The 20727-nt window shown below is 36.5% G+C and overlaps 1 protein-coding gene across 4 annotated transcripts in view; it reads right to left on the reverse strand.

Annotated features, from left to right (window-relative positions):
* Positions 1-20727, reverse strand: part of TBC1D5 (TBC1 domain family member 5) — a 571386-nt gene that overhangs the window by 78971 nt on the left and 471688 nt on the right. For all 4 annotated transcript variants that reach the window (XM_040636853.1, XM_040636851.1, XM_040636852.1 and 1 more), the window contains one exon: positions 10500-10585. In XM_040636853.1, the coding sequence (XP_040492787.1) occupies positions 10500-10585 (86 nt within the window). The remainder of the gene's footprint in view (positions 1-10499; positions 10586-20727) is intronic.

A 20727-nucleotide genomic window follows, 5' to 3' on the forward strand; every position in this document is an offset into this window, starting at 1 on the left:
GTCTCCTTTTCTATCATTTTCTCATCTCACTCTACCTATACGTTTTTTCCCCACCATAACATCATAGAACTTATTTTAAAATTATTTTCTTAACTGCAAAGAGTAGTTGGAAAAAGTAAGTATAAATTCATGACTTTGGTTTTTGGACAGAAACAATATTCCCTTTGCAACTCTATTATTTTTCCTAGAAATCTACATTATTGACCTACCCTCAATGGATTATCATTCATATTTATTTCTTTCATGTTTATAGACATCGATATTTTTTTTTGGAAATTCAAAACAGTTGTCAGGGTTGCAACACAGTACTTTTCAAGATGATTCTAACACCTAAGCTAACATTTATGATGTACTTCTCCTTACAAATTCTGTGAGCTGAAGGCTTCAAATTCTATAAAATGAATTGATTTTGGCTTTTCTTAATTCTTTATCTTTAAAGTTGAGAGCAGCAAATTTGCTTCAATGAAAGACATCTATATGGAATTCTAAATTTGTTTGCCATATTGTGAGGTTTCTATTGTCTTAGAAAACAAACTATCTCCACATCTCAAGGAACGCTAGATTTTATAGGGCTTTATTGAAACAAAATGATAAAAGCTAGTTTGCTATTACTCATTCGTTAGGAGTTGGACTTTCAGGTAAAGCATTCATTCCTTCCAGCTATAAAAGCTACGATTATTTTGCACGTGGCAGTTTAATTTTTGTTAGTGTGATATGAAACAAAAGGAGTAGTGCTTGCTAGGGATAAAAAGGCTGGCCTAACATGTGTTTGGATATAAACTAGACTGTGGGGCCTACCTAACTGGGTCTGAACATAAGTCATAATATTTGTCAAACTAATATAAAAAACAATAAGCAATTATGTATTAATCACAATGTATAAAATCATTAAATTCCCCTAGGTTTATCTATAGAAATAAATACTGAGGTTTCTGTTTCTATAGTTTTCAACTCTACCATTTTCAACTAATTTATTTCCTGACCCAGTGTATCTGAAGGATATAAATTTCTTCCATCAGTAACCATGGTTCACGATACCAAAGTCTTTAGAGGGTCAGGGACTCTCTGGCCTAGGAAATGCATCAGAATGAAGGAAGATATAATTCTGAGATGCCCTCATGTTGGGGAGTTCTGCCCTCTTCACCTCTCTTCCCTCATTTTGAGAATCACTATATATCTTCATAATTAAAATAAAATCACAAGCAGCTACAATTAAACATATATCAAGAATCACTTACTAGAGTTTTGAGGCAGGATGTATGGGAGTCAATAAATATAAAGAAATGTGTGAGTCCATGGAAAAGTCCAAGGTAACAGTTACATCAAAAAAAATACAGGCATAGGAAGGAATAGGATAGATGCAGAAAAAAAAATAATTTTCTCTTAATCAAAAAAATATATAAGACCTATATACTAAAAGCTATGAAACCCTGAGAGATTTGGAAGACCTAACTAAATGAGATGACCCATGTTCATGGAGTAGAAAATTCTATAATATTATGGTATCGGTTCTTTCCAAACTGATCTACAGATTCAATGTAATTCCAGTCAAAATCCCAATAATTTCTACAGAAATTGACACGTTTATTCTAAAATTTATATGGAAATGCAAACGACTTTTAATAGCCAAAAAATGACAAAGAATAAAGCGGGAGGACACAGACTACTTAAAATCAAGACTTGCTATAAAAGTACATGAGTAAGTGACGATGGTATTAGAGAAAGAATAAAACCTCCAGAAACAGGCATACATGCGGTCAATTGATTTTCAACCAAGGATCCAGTTTAACTTAACAGGGAAAGGAAAGACTAAATAAATGGTACTGAACAGCTGGATATCTACAAGGAAAAAGATGGACTTTAAACTCTACCGCACTCCACACACAAACATTAATTTGAGGTGGACCACAGATTTAATACAAATGCTAGAACCACACAGCTTTTGGAAGAATACAGAATATCTTTGAGACTGTACAATAAAGGGTTAATTCAGCAGGCCTGGGCTGCCGAAATCCTGCTCATACCAAAGTTGACAACTGGGAGATAACCACCAGCCCTTGAAAAGTCCTGCCTGGTAAGACTGTCTTTGTACACCCGGGGGCTTGGGCCACACCAAACCGTTTATGCATACAATGGGATTTATGGCTAAAGTCTGTTTTTATTCAACCTGGGTCCTGTGCCACTCTATTATCAGTCCAACCTCTGAGGGGACTGGAGACTAAGTAGCCAACATTAGTCACACTATTGCTTCATGCCTACATGACTAACCCATAATAAAAACCCTTGGGGGACACCGAAGCTTGGGTGAGCTTCCCTAGCTGGCAGCACTTACCATGTGTTGTCACAGGCTGTTCCTGGGAGATTTAAGCACTGCACTGAGACAGGACAATTGGAAACTTGTACCTAGTTTTTCCTAGGCTCCAACCCTTTTCATTTCCTAATTTTAATCTGTATCCTTTGGCAATAATACACTGAACCCATGAGTCTAACAGCTTTCTGGAGTGCTGCAAGTCCTTCTAGGGAGTCAATGAAACTCAGGGTGGTCTTGGGGACCATCAAAAATGGAGACTAAAGGGAGGCAAAGGCTTCTTAGATAGGAAACAAAATGTGCTAGCCATAAAAGAAGAAACTGATCCATAAACTTTACTGAAATAAAACTTTTCTATCATCGAAAGACATCATTAAGAAAATGAACAGACAAGCCACGTACTGGGGAATAATATTTGTAGTACATATATCTGACAAAGACTCCTCTCTGGAATACATAAAGAATTCCTAAAAAAACCCAAATAATTCATTAAAAATAGGTAAAAAAATTGAAACACTTTATAAAAGAAGATACACTAATCCTTGATAAGTTATGAAAAGATGCTCCACATCACCAGTCATCAGAAGAATGCAAATTAAACCACAAGATACCATCTTTATATCAACTGGGAATGAATAAAACAAAAAAGACTGACAACAGCAAACGTCGGCAAAGATGCACAATTCCAGGTGTTATACAAGACGTACAAGGATGCAAGCAGTTGGAATCCCCGTGTATTCCTGATGGGAGTAGGAAAAGGTATAGTTACTTTTAAAGGTTTGGTAGTTTCTTATAAAGCTAAATATCCATCCTACAGAACAACTGAATTTCTAAGTATTTACCGAAGAGAAAGAAAACCATATATCCGCGAACGACAATAACAACAACAACATCAGAACACCTGTACAAGAATGCCCACAGCAGCCTTATTCATAATACTCCAAGTCTGGAGCTAATCCGGTATCTATCAACAACGGAATAAACAACTTGTGGTATATTCATATAATGGAATACAACTCAACAATCCAAAGGAAGGAACTACTGCTACACGCAACGTGGAGGAACTGCAAAGACGTCATGCTGAGTGAAGAAAGCTTGACACATAAGAGTGCACACTGTGTGGTTCCATTTATGTGAGCTCATGAAAAGGCAAAACCCGTATATGGTAACAGAAATCAGAAACGTGGCTGCCTTGGGATCAGAGGTTGCAACTGACTGTGAAGGGACCCCAGGGAACTCTCAGGTGAAAGAAATGTTCACACCAGGTATATTGTTCTGGATGGTGGTCACATGGGTATGCTCAACTGTCAAAACTCATCAGATTGAACACTTCCGATCTGTGTACTGGTGCACGTGATGCATAATTTTAAAAAGAAAAGGAGAAAGATCAATTTACTCTGGACTAGATAGGAGACAGCATTACCAATTTACCTAAATTGGTTAGGAATTAACAACTCTCTTTGATACAACAGACAGAGCATGGTCAGACATGGATGTGCTCATAACACAAGTTATTTGAGCACATAAATATCAGAAAGTTACATGTATATAGAAATCAGGGTCCTCTGAAATTCTCATTAGCCAATTAACTACTAATACTGGTAACCATGGACTTCTTGGCTTCACGGCTTGGGGAATATTATTAGCAATTATTTCTTTACCATATTTTAGCAAGAATACTTCTGAACAATTGCAGTCATTATGTAAGTAAATATAATAAGCCTAATTTAAAAAAAATTAGTTGATCACATAAAATGGAAATTGTCCAGGGGAATTTTATAATGCCTTTTAGGTACTCAAAATAGTATTTATTTACTCAGTTATTAAACTAAATATTTGCTAATCACTATGAACAGTGCCAGGTACTGTGCTAGGAATATGAAGATTCTAAGATGCAGATCCTGACATCAACATGAGTTATTCTACTACTGAAGGTAAAAAGCAATCATTCATTTCACTAATATTTGAATTTGTTCTCTGTGCCAGGTACTGAAGAAACAGTCATGAATGAGGTAGATATGGTCGGTGTTCTCATGAAGCTCATCATACTCTAAGGCAAGATTGTTGGAAGGATCCTTGGGCTTCCTGGGACCCTGCACGTCCTCAGGACATTCTAGTTAGGCCTTCTTAGAAGGCCCAGAGATCGGGGTGCCTGGGTAGTGCAGTCGTTAAGCGTCTGCCTTCGGCTCAGGGTGTGATCCCGGCGTTCTGGGATCGAGCCCCATATCAGGCTCCTCTGCTATGAGCCTGCTTCTTCCTCTCCCACTCCCCCTGCTTGTGTTCCCTCTCTCTCTGGCTGTCTCTATGTCAAATAAATAAATAAAATCTTAAAAAAAAAAAAAAAAAGAAGGCCCAGAGATGAGCCCTTCTAAGGGCTGAGATCCTGATCCCAAGGAGAGACACAGAATTATTAGCATCTCTCACCAGGCATTCTGGGGTAAGAATGGACTGGATGCCATCACTCTTCAGAGTCAGGTGGCACCCAGCTGAGGAATGTGGGATGTATCTTAAGAGCTCAGGGTACCCTCCTTATTAGAATCTTCCTACCCTGGAGTCTGGCTTCCTCTTAGATCTCATGCAGGGTTCCTGACAAGGGGCCTTCTGCAGAGGGCCTACCTGCCAGAATTATAATCCTGGAATCTTTCATCATTGATATGAATTGTTTAAACTAAGCTCTGACACGGAGCAGAGGAAAGCTGGGGTAGTTAGCACAGAGGATGTTACCACTGATCAGGTGAGTCGAGAGATCAGGAACAAAGCTTGGTATCTTCTATCTTTAAAATGTTACTGATATGAACTTGCTCCAGCAAGTTTAGAGACCTACAGTGTGGAGCCTGTGAAATGGCACTGCTAGATAAAGTGACACGTGCTCTTGAGGCACTACTGACAGCTCATCACCTCTGCAGAGCAGAAAGAATTACACATTTTGAAAAATTATGTTGTGTCATTTTCAAAACAGAAAATCCATGAACATTCTGGAATAAAGTAGGTATGTGATTCTACTCTTAATATAAGCAACTCCAGTATTTAAAAACTATGAAATTCTGTCCCATGCCTACTCAATGGGGCATTTTAGTAGTTACAGATTCCTAAATAAATTGATAGGTCCTTCTGAAGACTGGTCACAAATTAGATGTACTTATTTTTTTTTATAGCAGCAATTTCTGGTTATTTAAGGACAAAATTGGAACGAGATTTGAGTGTTAAATTGTCGTTCTGAGCTTAAAAGTTGAATGAATAAGAAAATGTCAATTCCCATTTTTAAAAAGAAATTTGCAAGTAAGTAAAATCAGAGCACAGTGAATATTATCCACACACGTAATGGAAAATCTACCACTAAAATACCTAGGCACTTGCTTTTAAAGACTTAATTATAGCAATCCATGGTAAAGCAGAGACGAGAAATCAGGCTTCTTGATTTCTAGAGATATTCTTATCCATGAGATCACATGTCATCTTTGCATCCTCGTCCCTTATTTGGATAAGCAACACAAATAGAAGTCCGTTGCCACAGACATAGCAGGTATTAGTTCCCTGCTTTTCAGGTGTCTGCCTGTCTTCTATCTATTTTCTATTTATTGATCACTGCTGGGGGTTCCCACATGACTATGTCCCCCTCTGGATCATTCCCACTTCCTCTCTTGCTGCTCAATGACAGCCCCAATGCATTAACTCTTTAAGAGCCTCTAAACACTACGAAAGTAGTTGCAAGGCTAATTATGGCTGAAGGGCTCAGCCAGATAAAGTATCTTAGGCCTTAAATAATGAAATGGGGACTTTACCAATGGTTTCACAGCTACTGTGGTTTTTGGTCATGGATAAACAAACCTCCAGGGTTACATGGTGGTTATAAAGAACTGGAAGAATTCTTTGGCAAGATTATCAAGTTTGTGGTGCCTGGGTGGCTTAGTCGGTTAAGTGTCTGCCTTAGCCTCACGTCATGATCCCAGAGTCCTGGGATAGAGTCCCACATCGGGGCCCCCTGCTCAGTGGGTAGTCTGCTTCTCCCTCTCCCTCTGCTGCTCCTCCCTGCTTGTGCTCTCTCACTCTCTCAAATAAATAAATAAAATCTTAAAAAAAAAAAGATTATTAAGTTTGTCTTAATTTATATGTCAATTGGCGACTAAGGTTGCCTTCACCAGTGCTAGCTTATTCATTCATTCATTCATTCATTCATTCATTCATTCATTCTAAACCATTTTATTGAGGTATAACTGACATACAAACAGCTGTGCATATTTAATGCATACAACTTGATGAGTGTGGAGATAAGTAAACATATGTGACCATCACCAGAATCTATGCCATAAACATATCCGTCACCTCTGAAAGTTTTCTCTCTCTCCCTCTTTATTATTATTGCTCATTGTTTTACTTTTTGTGATAAAAACACTTAAAATAAGATCTACCCTCTTAGCAAATTTTTGATATATATTAATTAATATATTATTATTACCTACAGGCACTATACAGTAGATCTCTGGGACTTACTCATCTCTGGCTCATTTATTTTTAATTTTCCTACATGAAAGGTGAAAATGATACTTCATTGGTATTTTAATTTGCATTTCTAAGACTAATTATGAGTTTGAATAGCCTTTTAAATGTTTATTTGCTGTTGAAATTCTTCTTTCATTGAGTACCTACTATATCCCAGACACTACGTTAGGTGCTAGGGATATAACAGTTAATAAGACAAAATGTAGAGTTTACATTTCAGTGCAAGAAGCGAACAATAAGAACAATTTAAAAAATCAATTTTTTTAACCATTTCAGGTAGTAAGAATTGTTATAAAACACAAAAACAATAACAAAGTAAAGAGACAGAGTAAAGGGGCCCATTATTTTAGATAGGGTAGTCAAAGAGAGGTTCTCTGAAGAGATGTTTGAACACAGAGTGAATAGTAGTGTGCCATGTGGATCCGTGAGGAAGAGTCCAGACATAGAGCAAAGAGTAAGCTCAAAGCTCCTGAAGTGGGAACATGTTTGTTTGCTTGAGAAATAATAGTAAGCAGGCCAGTGTGGCTGGAGTCCATTGAGAAACAGGAAGAATGTGGTAGCAAATGGGGTTGGAGAGATCGGAGGCCAGATCATGTAGGGCTTACCTTGCAGGTCACTGAAAAGGCTTTGCATTTTATCCTATATATTTTGGGAAGTAATTGAATGGTTCTGGGTAGTAGAGTGAGAGGATCTGACTTACATATATCTGGCTGCTATGTGGAAAGGGTCTATAAGGGACAGAGAAACTAAAAAGACTAGTTAAGAGACTAGTAGTGACTTGTATTAGCAGTACAGAGGAAAAGGTGATTTCTCTCAGGATATGTTTCGAAGAGGGTTTGCTGAGGGACTTGATGTGTGATGTAAGGAAAAACAAGTCAAGGGCAATTCTAAGGCTTGATCAACTGGGTTGCCTATTTATTGCAATAGGGAAACACAAGGGAATAACAGTTTGTGGAAGTAGAATCAAGAGTTTAGTTTGGAAAGTATTAAGTTTGAGATACACATGGGACATCCCAGAGGAAACACCGAGTAAGTAGTAGGACATAGGAGTCTGGAGTTCAAAGGAAGAGGTCATACTAAAGATAGCAATTAAGGACCCTTCAGTCATAAATGGTATGTAAAGCCATGAACCTGGACTGAGATCCTCTAGGGAATGAGTACAGTGAAGAAAGGAAGTCTGGAGGGTGTTTAAAATTGATAAATTTTAGTTTGTCAGTTACTTACACTACAAATATTTTTCCAATTTTCCATCTGCTTTTTGATTCAGTTTATTTTACTTTTGACAGATCTACTTAAAAACAGTTGTGTAGTAAAATGCACCCATCATTCCCTTTGTGATTTCTTCCATTATTTTTCAAGGTTAAAAAGTCTTCTAGTAACTAGAGATCAGATAGACACTTGCATTTTATTTCTATGTTCGCTTAAGTTTACTTTGATTCAGTTGGAATTTCTTTTGGTGTAATGACAAGGTTATAAGTTGATACCTTTTCGAAAGATTTGTCAGGTTTCCCAACACCACTTATTAACTCTTCTCACAGGTCTGTGATGTGTTCTCCACATACTACCTTTCATTTGGTTCAGTTTCAGTTTTAAGCTTTGAAATTGCAATAGAGCTGGTGAAAAACCTTCCTTCCAGTCATCACAATGATACTTTGTATGCGTACTGCAATGTGCTTACAAGGAATTGCTAAACAGAACCAACATTCTGAGAAGAAAAATGCAAGGACAGAAGGCTAAATAGAAGAAAGATAAAACATGAAGGGTAGAAAGGAAAGGGTACTGCCCATTTCCTTTTTGGGAAAAAAAAAGTGGACAATGAAAAATGTAAAAAGACCACACACCTATACATACAACACATTTTTGTTGAGTAACTTCCCCACGCCAGCCATTATCCTCAGTGCTCTCGAGTGGCTAAGACAACGTGTCTGCTTTCAGGGGGCTTAGACTTTAGTGGGGAAGTTGGGGAGTCAGATGACACATATAAATGAAGTCTCTAACTTCAGTAAGTAACGGACACTATGAAAATAAGATTGGGCAATGAGGTAGAGAGTGAGTAGGAGAGAAAAAGACAAGAAGGAGGTCCAAGGGGCCTCTCTGAGGTGACTTTTGGGCTGAGTTCTACATCATGCAGAATCAAGAAAAGAGGAGGGAAGGAAGGGTGCTCCAGGAGGGGGAAGAGCAAGTGCAAGCATGGGAGTTAAGAGAAGGGGAGAGTGGAAAGAGTGAAGGTCACAGAGACAGAAAATGGGCCCAGGAAGAACACTGGATTGTCAACACTAACAGGTAGCCTTTGGAGGCATTTATGCTGGGGTGTGATGTAATCTGTTGTCAACTGAGAGTTATTTGGCTGTTACGTGAAAATTAATCCAGTGGTGGTGGGGTGGGGGAAAACAAGGGAGAGAAGAAGGGATTCTAACTAGAAAGATCTCATATAAAGAAAGTACCTAAAACACACCAAAACTAAATACTTGACACGATAGGGTAGAAATACAAGTGACTAGACTCTAAGATTCCTGAGGGCAGGAGTTTTATCTGGTTTGTTCACTGAGTAAAGAAAGTCTGGCATGCAATAAAAATTTGTTAAATTAAATGAACAAAGTGCCTACGGAGAATAGCCTTTTATTAGTGAAACAAGAATCCAATGAAATGAACAAACAGAAAAGAGCTTCCAAGAAGCCTCACTGGCTCTAGAGCTGATGTCACAATGACATAGCACATCACAATGTGAGATGGCGTTCCATCAAGGATGGGTCATTTAAACATAACATTACACTAAACAGGGCTCAAGACACAAGTTTAAATTTAGCTACTCTCCCGTAAACTTCTTCTCACCCCCTAGACTATGAGTTTCTATGTGGCAGGAATTAGGTCTTCTTTTTAACTCTCCAAGGAAGAGCAGAACACATCATGTGTGTGTACTCCATAAATGTATATTTAGGCTGCTGGAATCCTACTGAAGAAAAGCTAGCACATAGGCAAAATGCTTACGGAAAAAAAAATTCGGACAACTTGGCAGCATTTATCATTACTAACATTTTAGTCTTCCAGAGTAAACTCTGAAATTACATTCTAATTTAAGATGGTTCTGGTTTGACAAGTTAACTCTTGAGACATCTGAGTACAGTATTATGAAAGAACAAAACTGTTCATCAACCCTTTATGCCAATGTTAATTTCCTTTAAAAGTAGAATTTTAATGTTTTTTTATTCCTACAGTGACCCTTAAAATTTCTATGTATGTAATCACAAATGCACACACAAGATGCATTTATAAGCTTATTGTGTAGTTCTAAAGACAGTTGGGAAACCCAATTTTAATTTTGTTACTGAAATAATTTAAAAATATATTATAGAACTGCCTCTTTTCAATCAACAGCAAGGATCTAGAAAGAGATTATACAAGTAGGCGCAATTTGTTCAGGTTTATTAGTGTTAGAAAAATGAAGTTGCCTAACTTCAAATTACAACAAATACTCTACTATTTTTCGTCTTACTGTTGACATCAATGTATATATTTTCTCATGCCTTTAAAAAAAACTCAGGTATTTTATTTATCAAAGAGGTCATTGCATGTATTAACCACTGATATGCTAACATCTATAAATTTATTGTCAGCAAATGTGTAAAAATTCCTGACCATCTCAGAGAACATCTTTGTGGCTCATAACTTTCATCAGAGAAAGAGGACTTACCGGCTTTTATTCATGAGGTCTGCTCCGCGTGCTTTGTAATAATCTAAATTTGGATGGAATTGGTAAGTCACTGGTCTTGGATTTCTCTATAGAAAAGAAAATTTTAAGTGTATAAAGCTGTTTATTACACATTAACACATACAAGGACAAAAACAATTGCTTTTATATTCTTTCAGAAAAAACTACATATAATAACAAAGTTCAATAATTAGCGTGCTTGGGTTTTGCTCTCATAGTTGAAGTTTTACCTTAAATGATCTTAGTCCTGATGAAACAATGAACTTATTTTATATCTTTTACTTTTACCTGTCTCAGAGTTTACATAGATTTATTCCTATCATTAGATTTTTTCCCCCAAGTACACTTAATGCACAGTGTGGTATTAGTTTCAGGTGTACAATAAAAAGATTCAACAATTCTATACACTTCCCAGTGCTCATCAAGGTAAGCATAGATTTATTTCCGATGATTGTGAACGTTTTTAATGATGACTTTCCAAATACAATGAGATAAAATTCGGACAGAACTGAAAAAAATTACATGAGAGGTAACACAAGTACAGTCTACGCTTATGGCCTGAGAGATAACAAGTGTGAAGAAAGCGGCATTTTGGAGGGAGAGTAAAAATCCATTGATTTCTGATAACCAGAGTGCTAAATACGCCCACTAGATGGCACACCAAGTCTTTCTTCTCCAAAAACGAATGTGTGATTTTAGAATTCAGCAATTATTTTAAAGTTAGAGATTTCTATGTCATCTATTCTTATATACGAGTTTAATCAGTACCCGGGTAGTGAAAATATTAGCAGGATACCATCAAAATAAAAAAGCAAATTTACCAATGCACATTTTCATAAAAACAGTACTGTATTAGCCTTTCTGGCATTTGATATTTATTCAAAGACATTGCAGAAATGTCCTGAGATCATCAGGTCAGGGTTGTCTACCTAAATATTTTACTATCACTTAATGTGTCTATTATTTAAATGTGTCAAGTCCCTCATAGGCAAATAAAAATTAAATCAATTCTAGTTTATAAAAATGTAGTATGTTAATATCATAGCTTAAATGAATACCATCTTTAAAATGTTAAAACTACATACATTTTTCATTAAAAAGTTTTACAAAACTTATAAATAAACGTGTTCCAGTGTTTACCTGAACTTACAATTCAAGTTAACAATTAGGACTTTGAACTAGAGCATGCCCTGTCCTTTGAGAGATCTATCTAGACATAGAAAGGCTTCATTTTATCTTAATAGAAAATTACCAATATGCTTTGGTATCAATCCTTGGAGTATAATCCCAAGGCACTGATATAGTTGTATGTATGCGGGGGGGTATGTAATTGCTAAGGTTAACTAGTTTGAAATTCATCAAGCTAACAAGCTGCATCTTAATGGCCATGATGGACCTTTTCTTTTTCTGCTGAAAAGAGAATATTTACACAGCTCAACCCTTTCATATCTCTTCCAAGTCAGCCCTAATCATCTGACAAAAATGACAATCCCTTGATTTAGCTCCAGCTACTACTCCTCTGGTTTGGTATTCAACACAGTTCTACGATAATCAAATCTGAATTGCCTTGATGAAGATAACCGATGCTTCCATGACTACCATACTATTAAGTCTAACAGTGCAACTTTTCTCTCTCTAGGAATTACATGGGTTTCCTCACGGTAGCTGATGACAACCTGGACCCAAGTATAATGGGAAAATAAAACAGAGGTGAAAGCTACTGGCACACTGCCAGTGCGTTCATGATTTATTTAAAAAATTAACTTTCACAGGACTATGGCTCATGACTAATTTTGCTCTTTATTCTCACTACCTGGAAATACATTTTGTTTTTGCTAATATTTAAAAGGCTTTTCTTCTCTGACTCCCAACAAACTAATAAAAGATTATGTTACTTTTTGCTAGAAAACAATGAAATAAGGGATTGCATGAAGCAATTTCTTGAAACATCTTTATAAAGAAATGACAAGCAATTCAAGACACGAAGTGCTGATCTATCTAAGCACTTAGAGCCATTATTAGGAATAATGATCTAACTTGAACATATGAATGAGGCTCAAGTATTGCTTTCACAGAGGCCTAGTTAAATTCCTAGGAGACTTACTAGTATCAAAGGGAGAGGCAGTTTAAAGTACCGCTGTACTGGGATGAAAAAACAATCAAAAGATGATGTTGAAAAACAGCATTTGAAATGTAAGAAAATAAAATCAGAGGTTAGAGTTGAAAGTTATTCAATAGGGTTTTCTGAGAAGATGATGCTATTACTAAAACATAACTATGTAGACACAGAGAGGATCTAGACTAGCCCTGTCCAACCGAAATACAAGGTGGTCAAACGCAAGCTTTAAATGTGATTGAAAATTTTGTAGCAAGCGTATTAAAAATATGGAAAGAAGTTTAACTAAATGTAATAATATTTTATTTGATCCAGTGTATCTAAAATGTTGTCACTGTAACATGTAATCGATTTAAAAATCCCTGAGATATTTTACATTCTTCCTTTTGCACAGTCTTTGAAATCCACTGTGTATATTACAGTTATAGCACATCTCACTTTGGATCAGCCATACTTCATGTGCTCAACAGCCACACGTGGCTTGTGGCTACTGTAATAGACAGCAAAGAACTAAATGTCTGACATATACATAAACCAATGTGTGGCTGTAAAAATCGACATGCGTAGATATGAACAATAAAAGGGCACAAATACTTTGCTACATTAAGATTCAGTCCCGAAGCTCTTCAATTTGCCTATAAGTCTTCTCTTTTAATTAAGTTAGTTTTCTGAATAAGGTTTTAAAAAGTCAAGAAATTTCGGAACAATATCTTTTCACACAGCTATGTACTAAAATGATAACAATGGTTTCCTTAGGGCCATGAGATTAAATGAGCATAATTCTAACTTAACACAACTGAAATATTTTAAAAGTAAAGAGATACTTGCTTTTCTTAATTAAAGAAAAAATTTTTATAGAAATGTAACAGTTCTGATCTTTAAGTTTTAAAGATCTGGAATTTCCTCTAAAATATGAGCCAGTAGAATTATACATATATAAAACTCTGTAATGTAAAAGAGACCAGACTCCATGACAGTTGTAATTTTTCATCATGCAGGACATGTGATATCAACAGTTTTAATAGTATGTCTTTGCATGGACTGGAACAATTACTAATTATTTTAAATCCATTTTTACACAGATAGGATTTTGACTATTACACGCTTTTCTAAACCAATGTGCATTAAAAAAAAAAAAACCCAAAAAACAAAAAAACCTCTTCTTTTGGTGAATTTTTCTTTGGAAGAAAGACAACAAAATGGTGATCATAACTGACACTGGTCTGTATGCAGAGGGATGACAATTATGTTCCATGACCTGGGAAGTCTATATAATTATACACGAAGATGGAGAAATCACAGATTCACCTTGAGTTTACAATGCCTTTCCTAGACCAACTCAGATGGACTCGAGATAAATCTTCTGTAAGATTGCAGCTAAGTACCAGTCACCAAATTCTTCTCTGTTAACAAGCTGTTGAAGCTCTTCTTAAAGCTCTCTCTTCAATATTTTTTTATTTCAATATAAGAAGAATGCTGAAAATCCCACCTATGGCATAAACAGGCTGGATTTTTGGGAGGCATCTCAAAGCCTTACAGACAAAATGACTTCCAGAAGCAGAAACAAATGTCCTGGAAGGAAGTATATGGGAAAACCAAACCAAACCAAACCCATGCTGTATTTTTGAATTTCTAAAAATGCTTTTGTTAATTCGGCATGATGACAAAATCAATTTACAAATAGTACTTAAATGACAGCAATCAATGTCAGGGATAAAAGTGATTAAAATCTATTTAACCTCTTCATTGCAGTTAATGTTCTACACTTCCAAGGTTTACATTATATGCTAGTAAGCCTCTCCTTAATGTAATTTCAGGTAAAACAAACAACCTCTCCCCGACTGAGTATGACTTTTTTTTTTTTTTAAAGATTTTATTTATTTATTTGACAGAGATAGAGACAGCCAGCGAGAGAGGGAACACAAGCAGGGGGAGTGGGAGAGGAAGAAGCAGGTTCATAGCGGAGGAGCCTGATGTGGGGCTCGATCCCATAACGCTGGGATCACGCTCTGAGCCGAAGGCAGACGCTTAACCGCTGTGCCACCCAGGCGCCCCTGAGTATGACTTCTGATGGTGGCCACCTCCCCTCTGCCCTCCTCTATAATGGAAATCATAGGTCAGCATATAACCCCCCTTCCCCTGTAACCCTTGCCCCCATGGGAATATTTCAGTATTTTAAGTTCACGCTCACTTTGTGTGGTAGTATGCAAATATTTAAATGTTAACTCACACTAAATACAACTAACTAAAAGATGCTATACGAATAATTAACTACAAGATGGTACATGACAGTTCTCCTTGTTCTGAGCCTGGGGATATCAAACTCATCCGACAAAGGTCATTACAAATAGTACTTTCTAGATTGATCCCTCAACTAAATTTATCCTCACTTGAAGATGACTATCTCCTTTTGAACTGTTATATAGAGACCACGGAAGGAAAAGAGTCTAAAGCATTCATCCTGCTTGGAACAACAATGCCTTTCAAAGGGCTGGCTATTTACAAACACATGTAGAACTGACAGGAGCAAAAGAAAAGCAATTCCCTGTGATTCCAGCGATTCCTGTTCTCATTTATGAATGTACCAGGAGGAGTTAAAGTTATATGTTAAAAACAAAGGGACTAGGGGAAACATAACATCACTCATCTGCTTTAGAGGCGTGGGCTGCTGGCAGGGGAGACAAGGGGTCAGGAGTCCCTGAGGCTCCTGTTCGGATCCCTGCTCCACCCCCCACTAGCTGAGGCCCTGTGCGCTGTCAGTTACACCCCTTGCTCTAGTTTCCTCATTGAAAACCTGTGGTAATGAACATGAAGTGTGCAGTACAGTGCCGGGCACTTGACAAAAATGCAACGAAATGGAAGCTATGATTATCTCCTGATAATGCTGACAAACAGACATTTAATTTGAGAGCAGATGTGATAGTCTGACAACTTAAAATCCATGATAAGCTATAGGTAGAGAAAGTGATGCTTTTGAAGACCGCATATAAATTTAGGGTAGATATTTATCAACCATCACATTTTTTTAAAACCAAAAACACATATTTAGGAAAATATTTCATGTATACTGGATCTCCTTTGTAGGGAGAAAGGCTGTTCTACTTCTCAGAGTAAGAGTCCATGCATTTATAAATTTTAAAAAATTGTAAAATCATATCAATGCACATTTGCTTGCCAGCTTATGAGGTTATAATAATTAAAGTGATTTCCTGCAATATGTCCAAATCTTTATCACTTTTATAGTTTATTGATCATAATTTTACTTTAAACTGATAAAGGTCCTGTAGCACTTGTTTAGCAGAAAAGATTATTTACAATATAATGCATGTTTGGCATGAAGAAAAGAAAATATTTGACAAATGAAGAATTACTTAGTTTTCATTTCTCTATTATATCGCTACCAACTCTTAATTTTTAGCGTGCCAGATTAGAAAAGGGGAAAAAATAAGGCTCAGAAGGAGAAGCAGCACTGTAAAAATATGTCGAACGTTTCTCTTTGATGAAAAATGAGACTCTTATTTTAGTGAATATGTTATTGCCTCAATGCTGGGGGAAAAGCAACCGTCATTAGAAAAACGAATTGCTCAGCTGTTTATAAGCAAAAAGCTCTGGGGGAATTTCTTAGGACCCCAAAGGCAAAGCATTACAGGGTTATGCAAACATATGTTGCAGGTGTTTTAGGGGAGACAGGTGGGCAAACCTCCGCCATGGAAGAGGAGTTAGTTTAATTCGCTGTAAGTGAAACGAGTTAACCCAAATGCATCCAAGTGCGGGGATGCCATGGCGCCAGTGAACTGGGGCTGTAGAGCAAAAACTCGCCCTAAAATTATCTTGTTAGTGCCAAGCAAACAGAATTTTCCCCTTCTTGTAGTTTTATAGAAAACAAACACTGCCAATTACCTTTTTTTCTTTTAAACTAAAGGTATTTCAAACCTGGAACAAAGAACAGCCTGAAATAGCGGTAATTATCCAAAAAAAGATAAGGATGAAGTATTGTTGCCTTTATTTAAACAAATATTCCTAAGGAGACAGTTTGTTGTAATATCCCCTCTTTGGTTCACTAGGCAACATTAGATTTATCATAATTCTCCTAAAGCCTAAGATATTTCTATATTAAAATGCTAATTTTGTCTTTTCTTTTGCCTGTAATTAAAGCTGGGGAAATTTGTGATCTGATATTCACTGATTGCTAGAGGGTCCACAAAGGTCTCACTGTTTCTGTTTCTTATTGCCACATACTGCCCTCTTCATTAAAAATTAGATAGAGTAACACAGTGGATCAAAAAAGCAGACATTATAATCCTAAATGCTCACAAAATTCCCATTTAAGAAAAAATATATAGAAGAATAAAATAAGTGGTATTAGCTGGATATTGCTGTCAAACCTAGACTTGTTATCCTATTTCCTTCCTTGTCATTTATCCGAGAGTTCATTTTCTTTTTATATTACTTGTTAAGACAATACTCATTTCACTACACATACCTATGTATAAATAGTGTATTGAGCTATGCCTTCCTAACCTAAACCACTTTTCCTTTATTCTTTATAACAACCCACACCACGAATTACATGTCAAATACTTAGTATAAAATAAACTCACAAAACAACAGATTTGGAAAAATAAAACCTAGTTTGATTGTTTTGCAATATTATAAATCCAAAATGTATATACAATGCATTCATCAAGTTAACATAAAGAAAAAAACATAAATCTTTGTAACAAGGTTATAAATTAGAATATTATTTCAGTACCAGGATTAAAATGACCTCTGGTTTATATACTAATAATTCTAATGTATTTTGATGGGAAATATATTTAATGAATTCGAGGCATTAAGTATCTTAGTACAATTAACAGAAATATTTAGGTAATATAATCTAGGCATCTACAGATTAAAACTTAAAGAGAGAATTTAAAAGGCCTTAAAAAAGTTAAAAAAAAAAAAAGGAAGCAAAAAATCATTAATTGGGTAAAGACACAGACAAAACCTCTGAACCCATGCCAGCCTCATTTTACATACTGAATAAGCCCAATTCCCTAAAGTGACATCCCCATCTATACCCTGGCAAGCCGAGATCTCAGATGGCAGAGAAGCATTTTAAACCACCTGTGCGTTATGCTCGACTGTAGCTTCACACAATAAATAGACACCAAAAGAGAAATAAATTTTTTTCCTTTTTTAAAATATATTTACATTTTTGAATTTAGCATGTAGGAAGATGCCAGATTAACATGCCCCCCAATATATATATATATACGCACAAAGTAATTTAGGTCTACATGTTTTCTTTGTTACTAATACTGGGCCTCAAAATATTCCTTTTAGATAGTTGGTCAGCTCTTTTCAGCAGTACTGAACTCTTCACCTTTTTCCCTCCTTAAATGTAAGCAGGATGGGGGAGAGATGTTATTTGAATGGTTTAAAGAAATATGGAAACCCATTTGTCTTTGCCCAGGAGTGGTTCCCAACCTTCAATGATATAAAGGAAAAAGGAAAGAGGCGATCTCAAAAAATATTCCTAAATATTCCAATTTGGGACCTAAACGAAAATCTTTGATATGAAAATTATCATTGTAAATTTTTATCTTTAGGAATGTTAAAATAAATTTAAACAAAGTATCATCAAAATAGAAGCAATTTAAAACTGGTTTTAGGGTTTTTGAACCCCGAAGAATAAGTCCAGGTGACCCTATGGGAATGAGAACCATGGTTTGAGAAATATTGCTCCCATCTTCTTTTCTCTACCTTTTTCCCTTTCATTACCTGTTTTGCAATTGCCAAGGCAACAAAAGCTAAGATCCTGCACACGGAGGCCTGGTAAAAAGAAGCCTCGCACAGCCACACTTCTCATGCAGTTTGGGGAGTAATTTCAGCAATAAAACATCTTGAAATTAAAAATTCATTTATTATATAAATCTACTCTTACGAAGGTCATTCACTTATACTGTTTTTTTTTTTGTGGTGCTTTCATATAACAGTGAAGTATCAGTACTGAACTTTAACATGTCTACATGAAGAAAGAAATCAGAAAATAACCATAAAAATAGATTAGTGTATGTTCCTGAGTGAGACCAATCTCTACTTAAGAAAGTGTGTCAAGTTAGACCACTGAGAGAAGTCCCTATAGGTGGACTCTTGCCTTTCTTATTTTGTTCAAGATTTCATGTATCATTATAAAAAAAAAACTCTGGTATTAGGCGTGAATTTCTCTTAAGAGTAGATAGTGTCATAAAACATTTTCTTTCTAACCAGTAATTTTGGATACAGGTCAGTCTTAAAACCACAGCCCCTTCAAATATCCAGTGATACTAACTGGCACGCCAATTGCATGCTGCTCACAGGCCAGTCTATGCTAGGGGTTTGGATTTCTTTTGTGCCGTGGACTGCTCTGCTTTCTGGTGATGGCTTTGGTCTCCTTTTCAGAATAATGTTTTTAAATGTATAAAGTAAAATAAATAGGGTTCTAAAGCAAACCAATTATGCTGAAATGCAGTAATCAAATATTGAACAAATTAATAACAGTGAAATGTACTTTTATATTAATGTATTAAGTAAGATATAGTGGCTGGTCTAATCATTAGTATAATTTAGAAGTAGTGATGAATGTAAATGGCATTTCAAGATATCTTCAACTGTAATGTGATCTAAAATATCTGTGATCGCTGTTAGTGCAAATGTGTGAGGTGCTATCAATACTATTGCAGTTTGTTGTCTTCATCCCTAGTTGAAGGAAATACTAAATTTTAGAACGGGCTTGGTGAAAATAAAGATGTAAATTATTCCCATCCAAGTTCTTAGAACCCCCTGAATTCCACCCACAGACCATTGGGGGCTTTTCTCAGAAACCTGAAAAGTGGCTACGGGTAACAGCTTTCATCTTGGGAGGTGGAGTCTTACAGATACCACTGAATTAGTTTACTAACCTTTTCACTGTACAAATGTGGACAGGGGTAACAGTAAAAAATAAAACAACCTCTACAGCACAGGCAGCTCTGGAGAGCTCCTGCTGTGCCAGGCTTAACCCTCCAGATGCTGAATTTCCTTAACAACTGGACATCAAAGTACTTCAATATTTTAACAACTGGTACAGCGGTAACACCAGATGAGTGCCAGCCCTGGAGAGAAACAGTATTTAGGAGCAGGGATGATTAGAAGTACAAGCTTCGCCCTGGGTAGCATCCAGTACCTTATCTGAGTGAATGAGAAGTGACGCTATGTGGGGGGTGAAGGTGAGGATGATGCGGAAATGCTCCGAACAGCAAGGCAAGCTGTCTACTTTCGGAGAGCCCGCTCTTTCTGGGCTAAGTTCTCTGACTTCTCGGATTTCCCTACTGGTGTGGAGCAACCGATAGGACCCAGATTTGTAGAGGGATGCTTCATAAGTGGGGCTGTCCGTTCCGTTCCCTCCCTCCCTCCTTTCATTAGAGGTAGCTGAACTTTCTTTTACTCTACAGCCAGAAATGCTCTAAGAAAATAACTCTTTTAAGAGGTAATTTTTTCTGAAGAATCAAATCAGTTAGTTGGGGTCCACGATTCCCCTGGTTGGAACTTTGAAGCAGTGAGATGAAAGAGAGCTGCATACTTTGTAGTGATTCAGAAAGAAGAATGAGAAGGGCTTAAGTAATCACCCCATCTAGGTTATGAGGCATCTTTGGAGGCCATTCCTTCCCCAGTAGTTATTCTCTGTGGAAGTACAGAGTTCTTATTTCCTGGTGGACACAGCATTGAGAACACCCTTGAGAGAGATAACTTATTAGGTGAAAAGGGGGAAAAACCACAGAAAAGCAAAGTATAATTCTTTTTATGTATTTTTTAAAAGAAATAGTTTGCAGGAATTGACAAGATGATCTTAAAATTCAAATGGGAATACAAGTGACTCAGAATAGCTAAAATTATCTTGAAAAAGATAAGAGTACATGGACTCATAATTCCCGATTTCAAAACTTACTATAAACCTACAGTAATCAAGACAGTGTGGTACTACCATTAAGGACAGACACATAGATAGATCAATGGAATACAACTGAGATTCCAGAAATAAACCCTCACATTTATGGTTAACTAATTTTTAAAAAGGGGTAGGACAATTTC

The sequence above is a fragment of the Ursus maritimus genome, unplaced genomic scaffold (genome assembly GCF_017311325.1).
Source record: "Ursus maritimus isolate PB19 unplaced genomic scaffold, ASM1731132v1 scaffold_20, whole genome shotgun sequence".
Taxonomy (NCBI): Eukaryota; Metazoa; Chordata; class Mammalia; order Carnivora; family Ursidae; genus Ursus; species Ursus maritimus.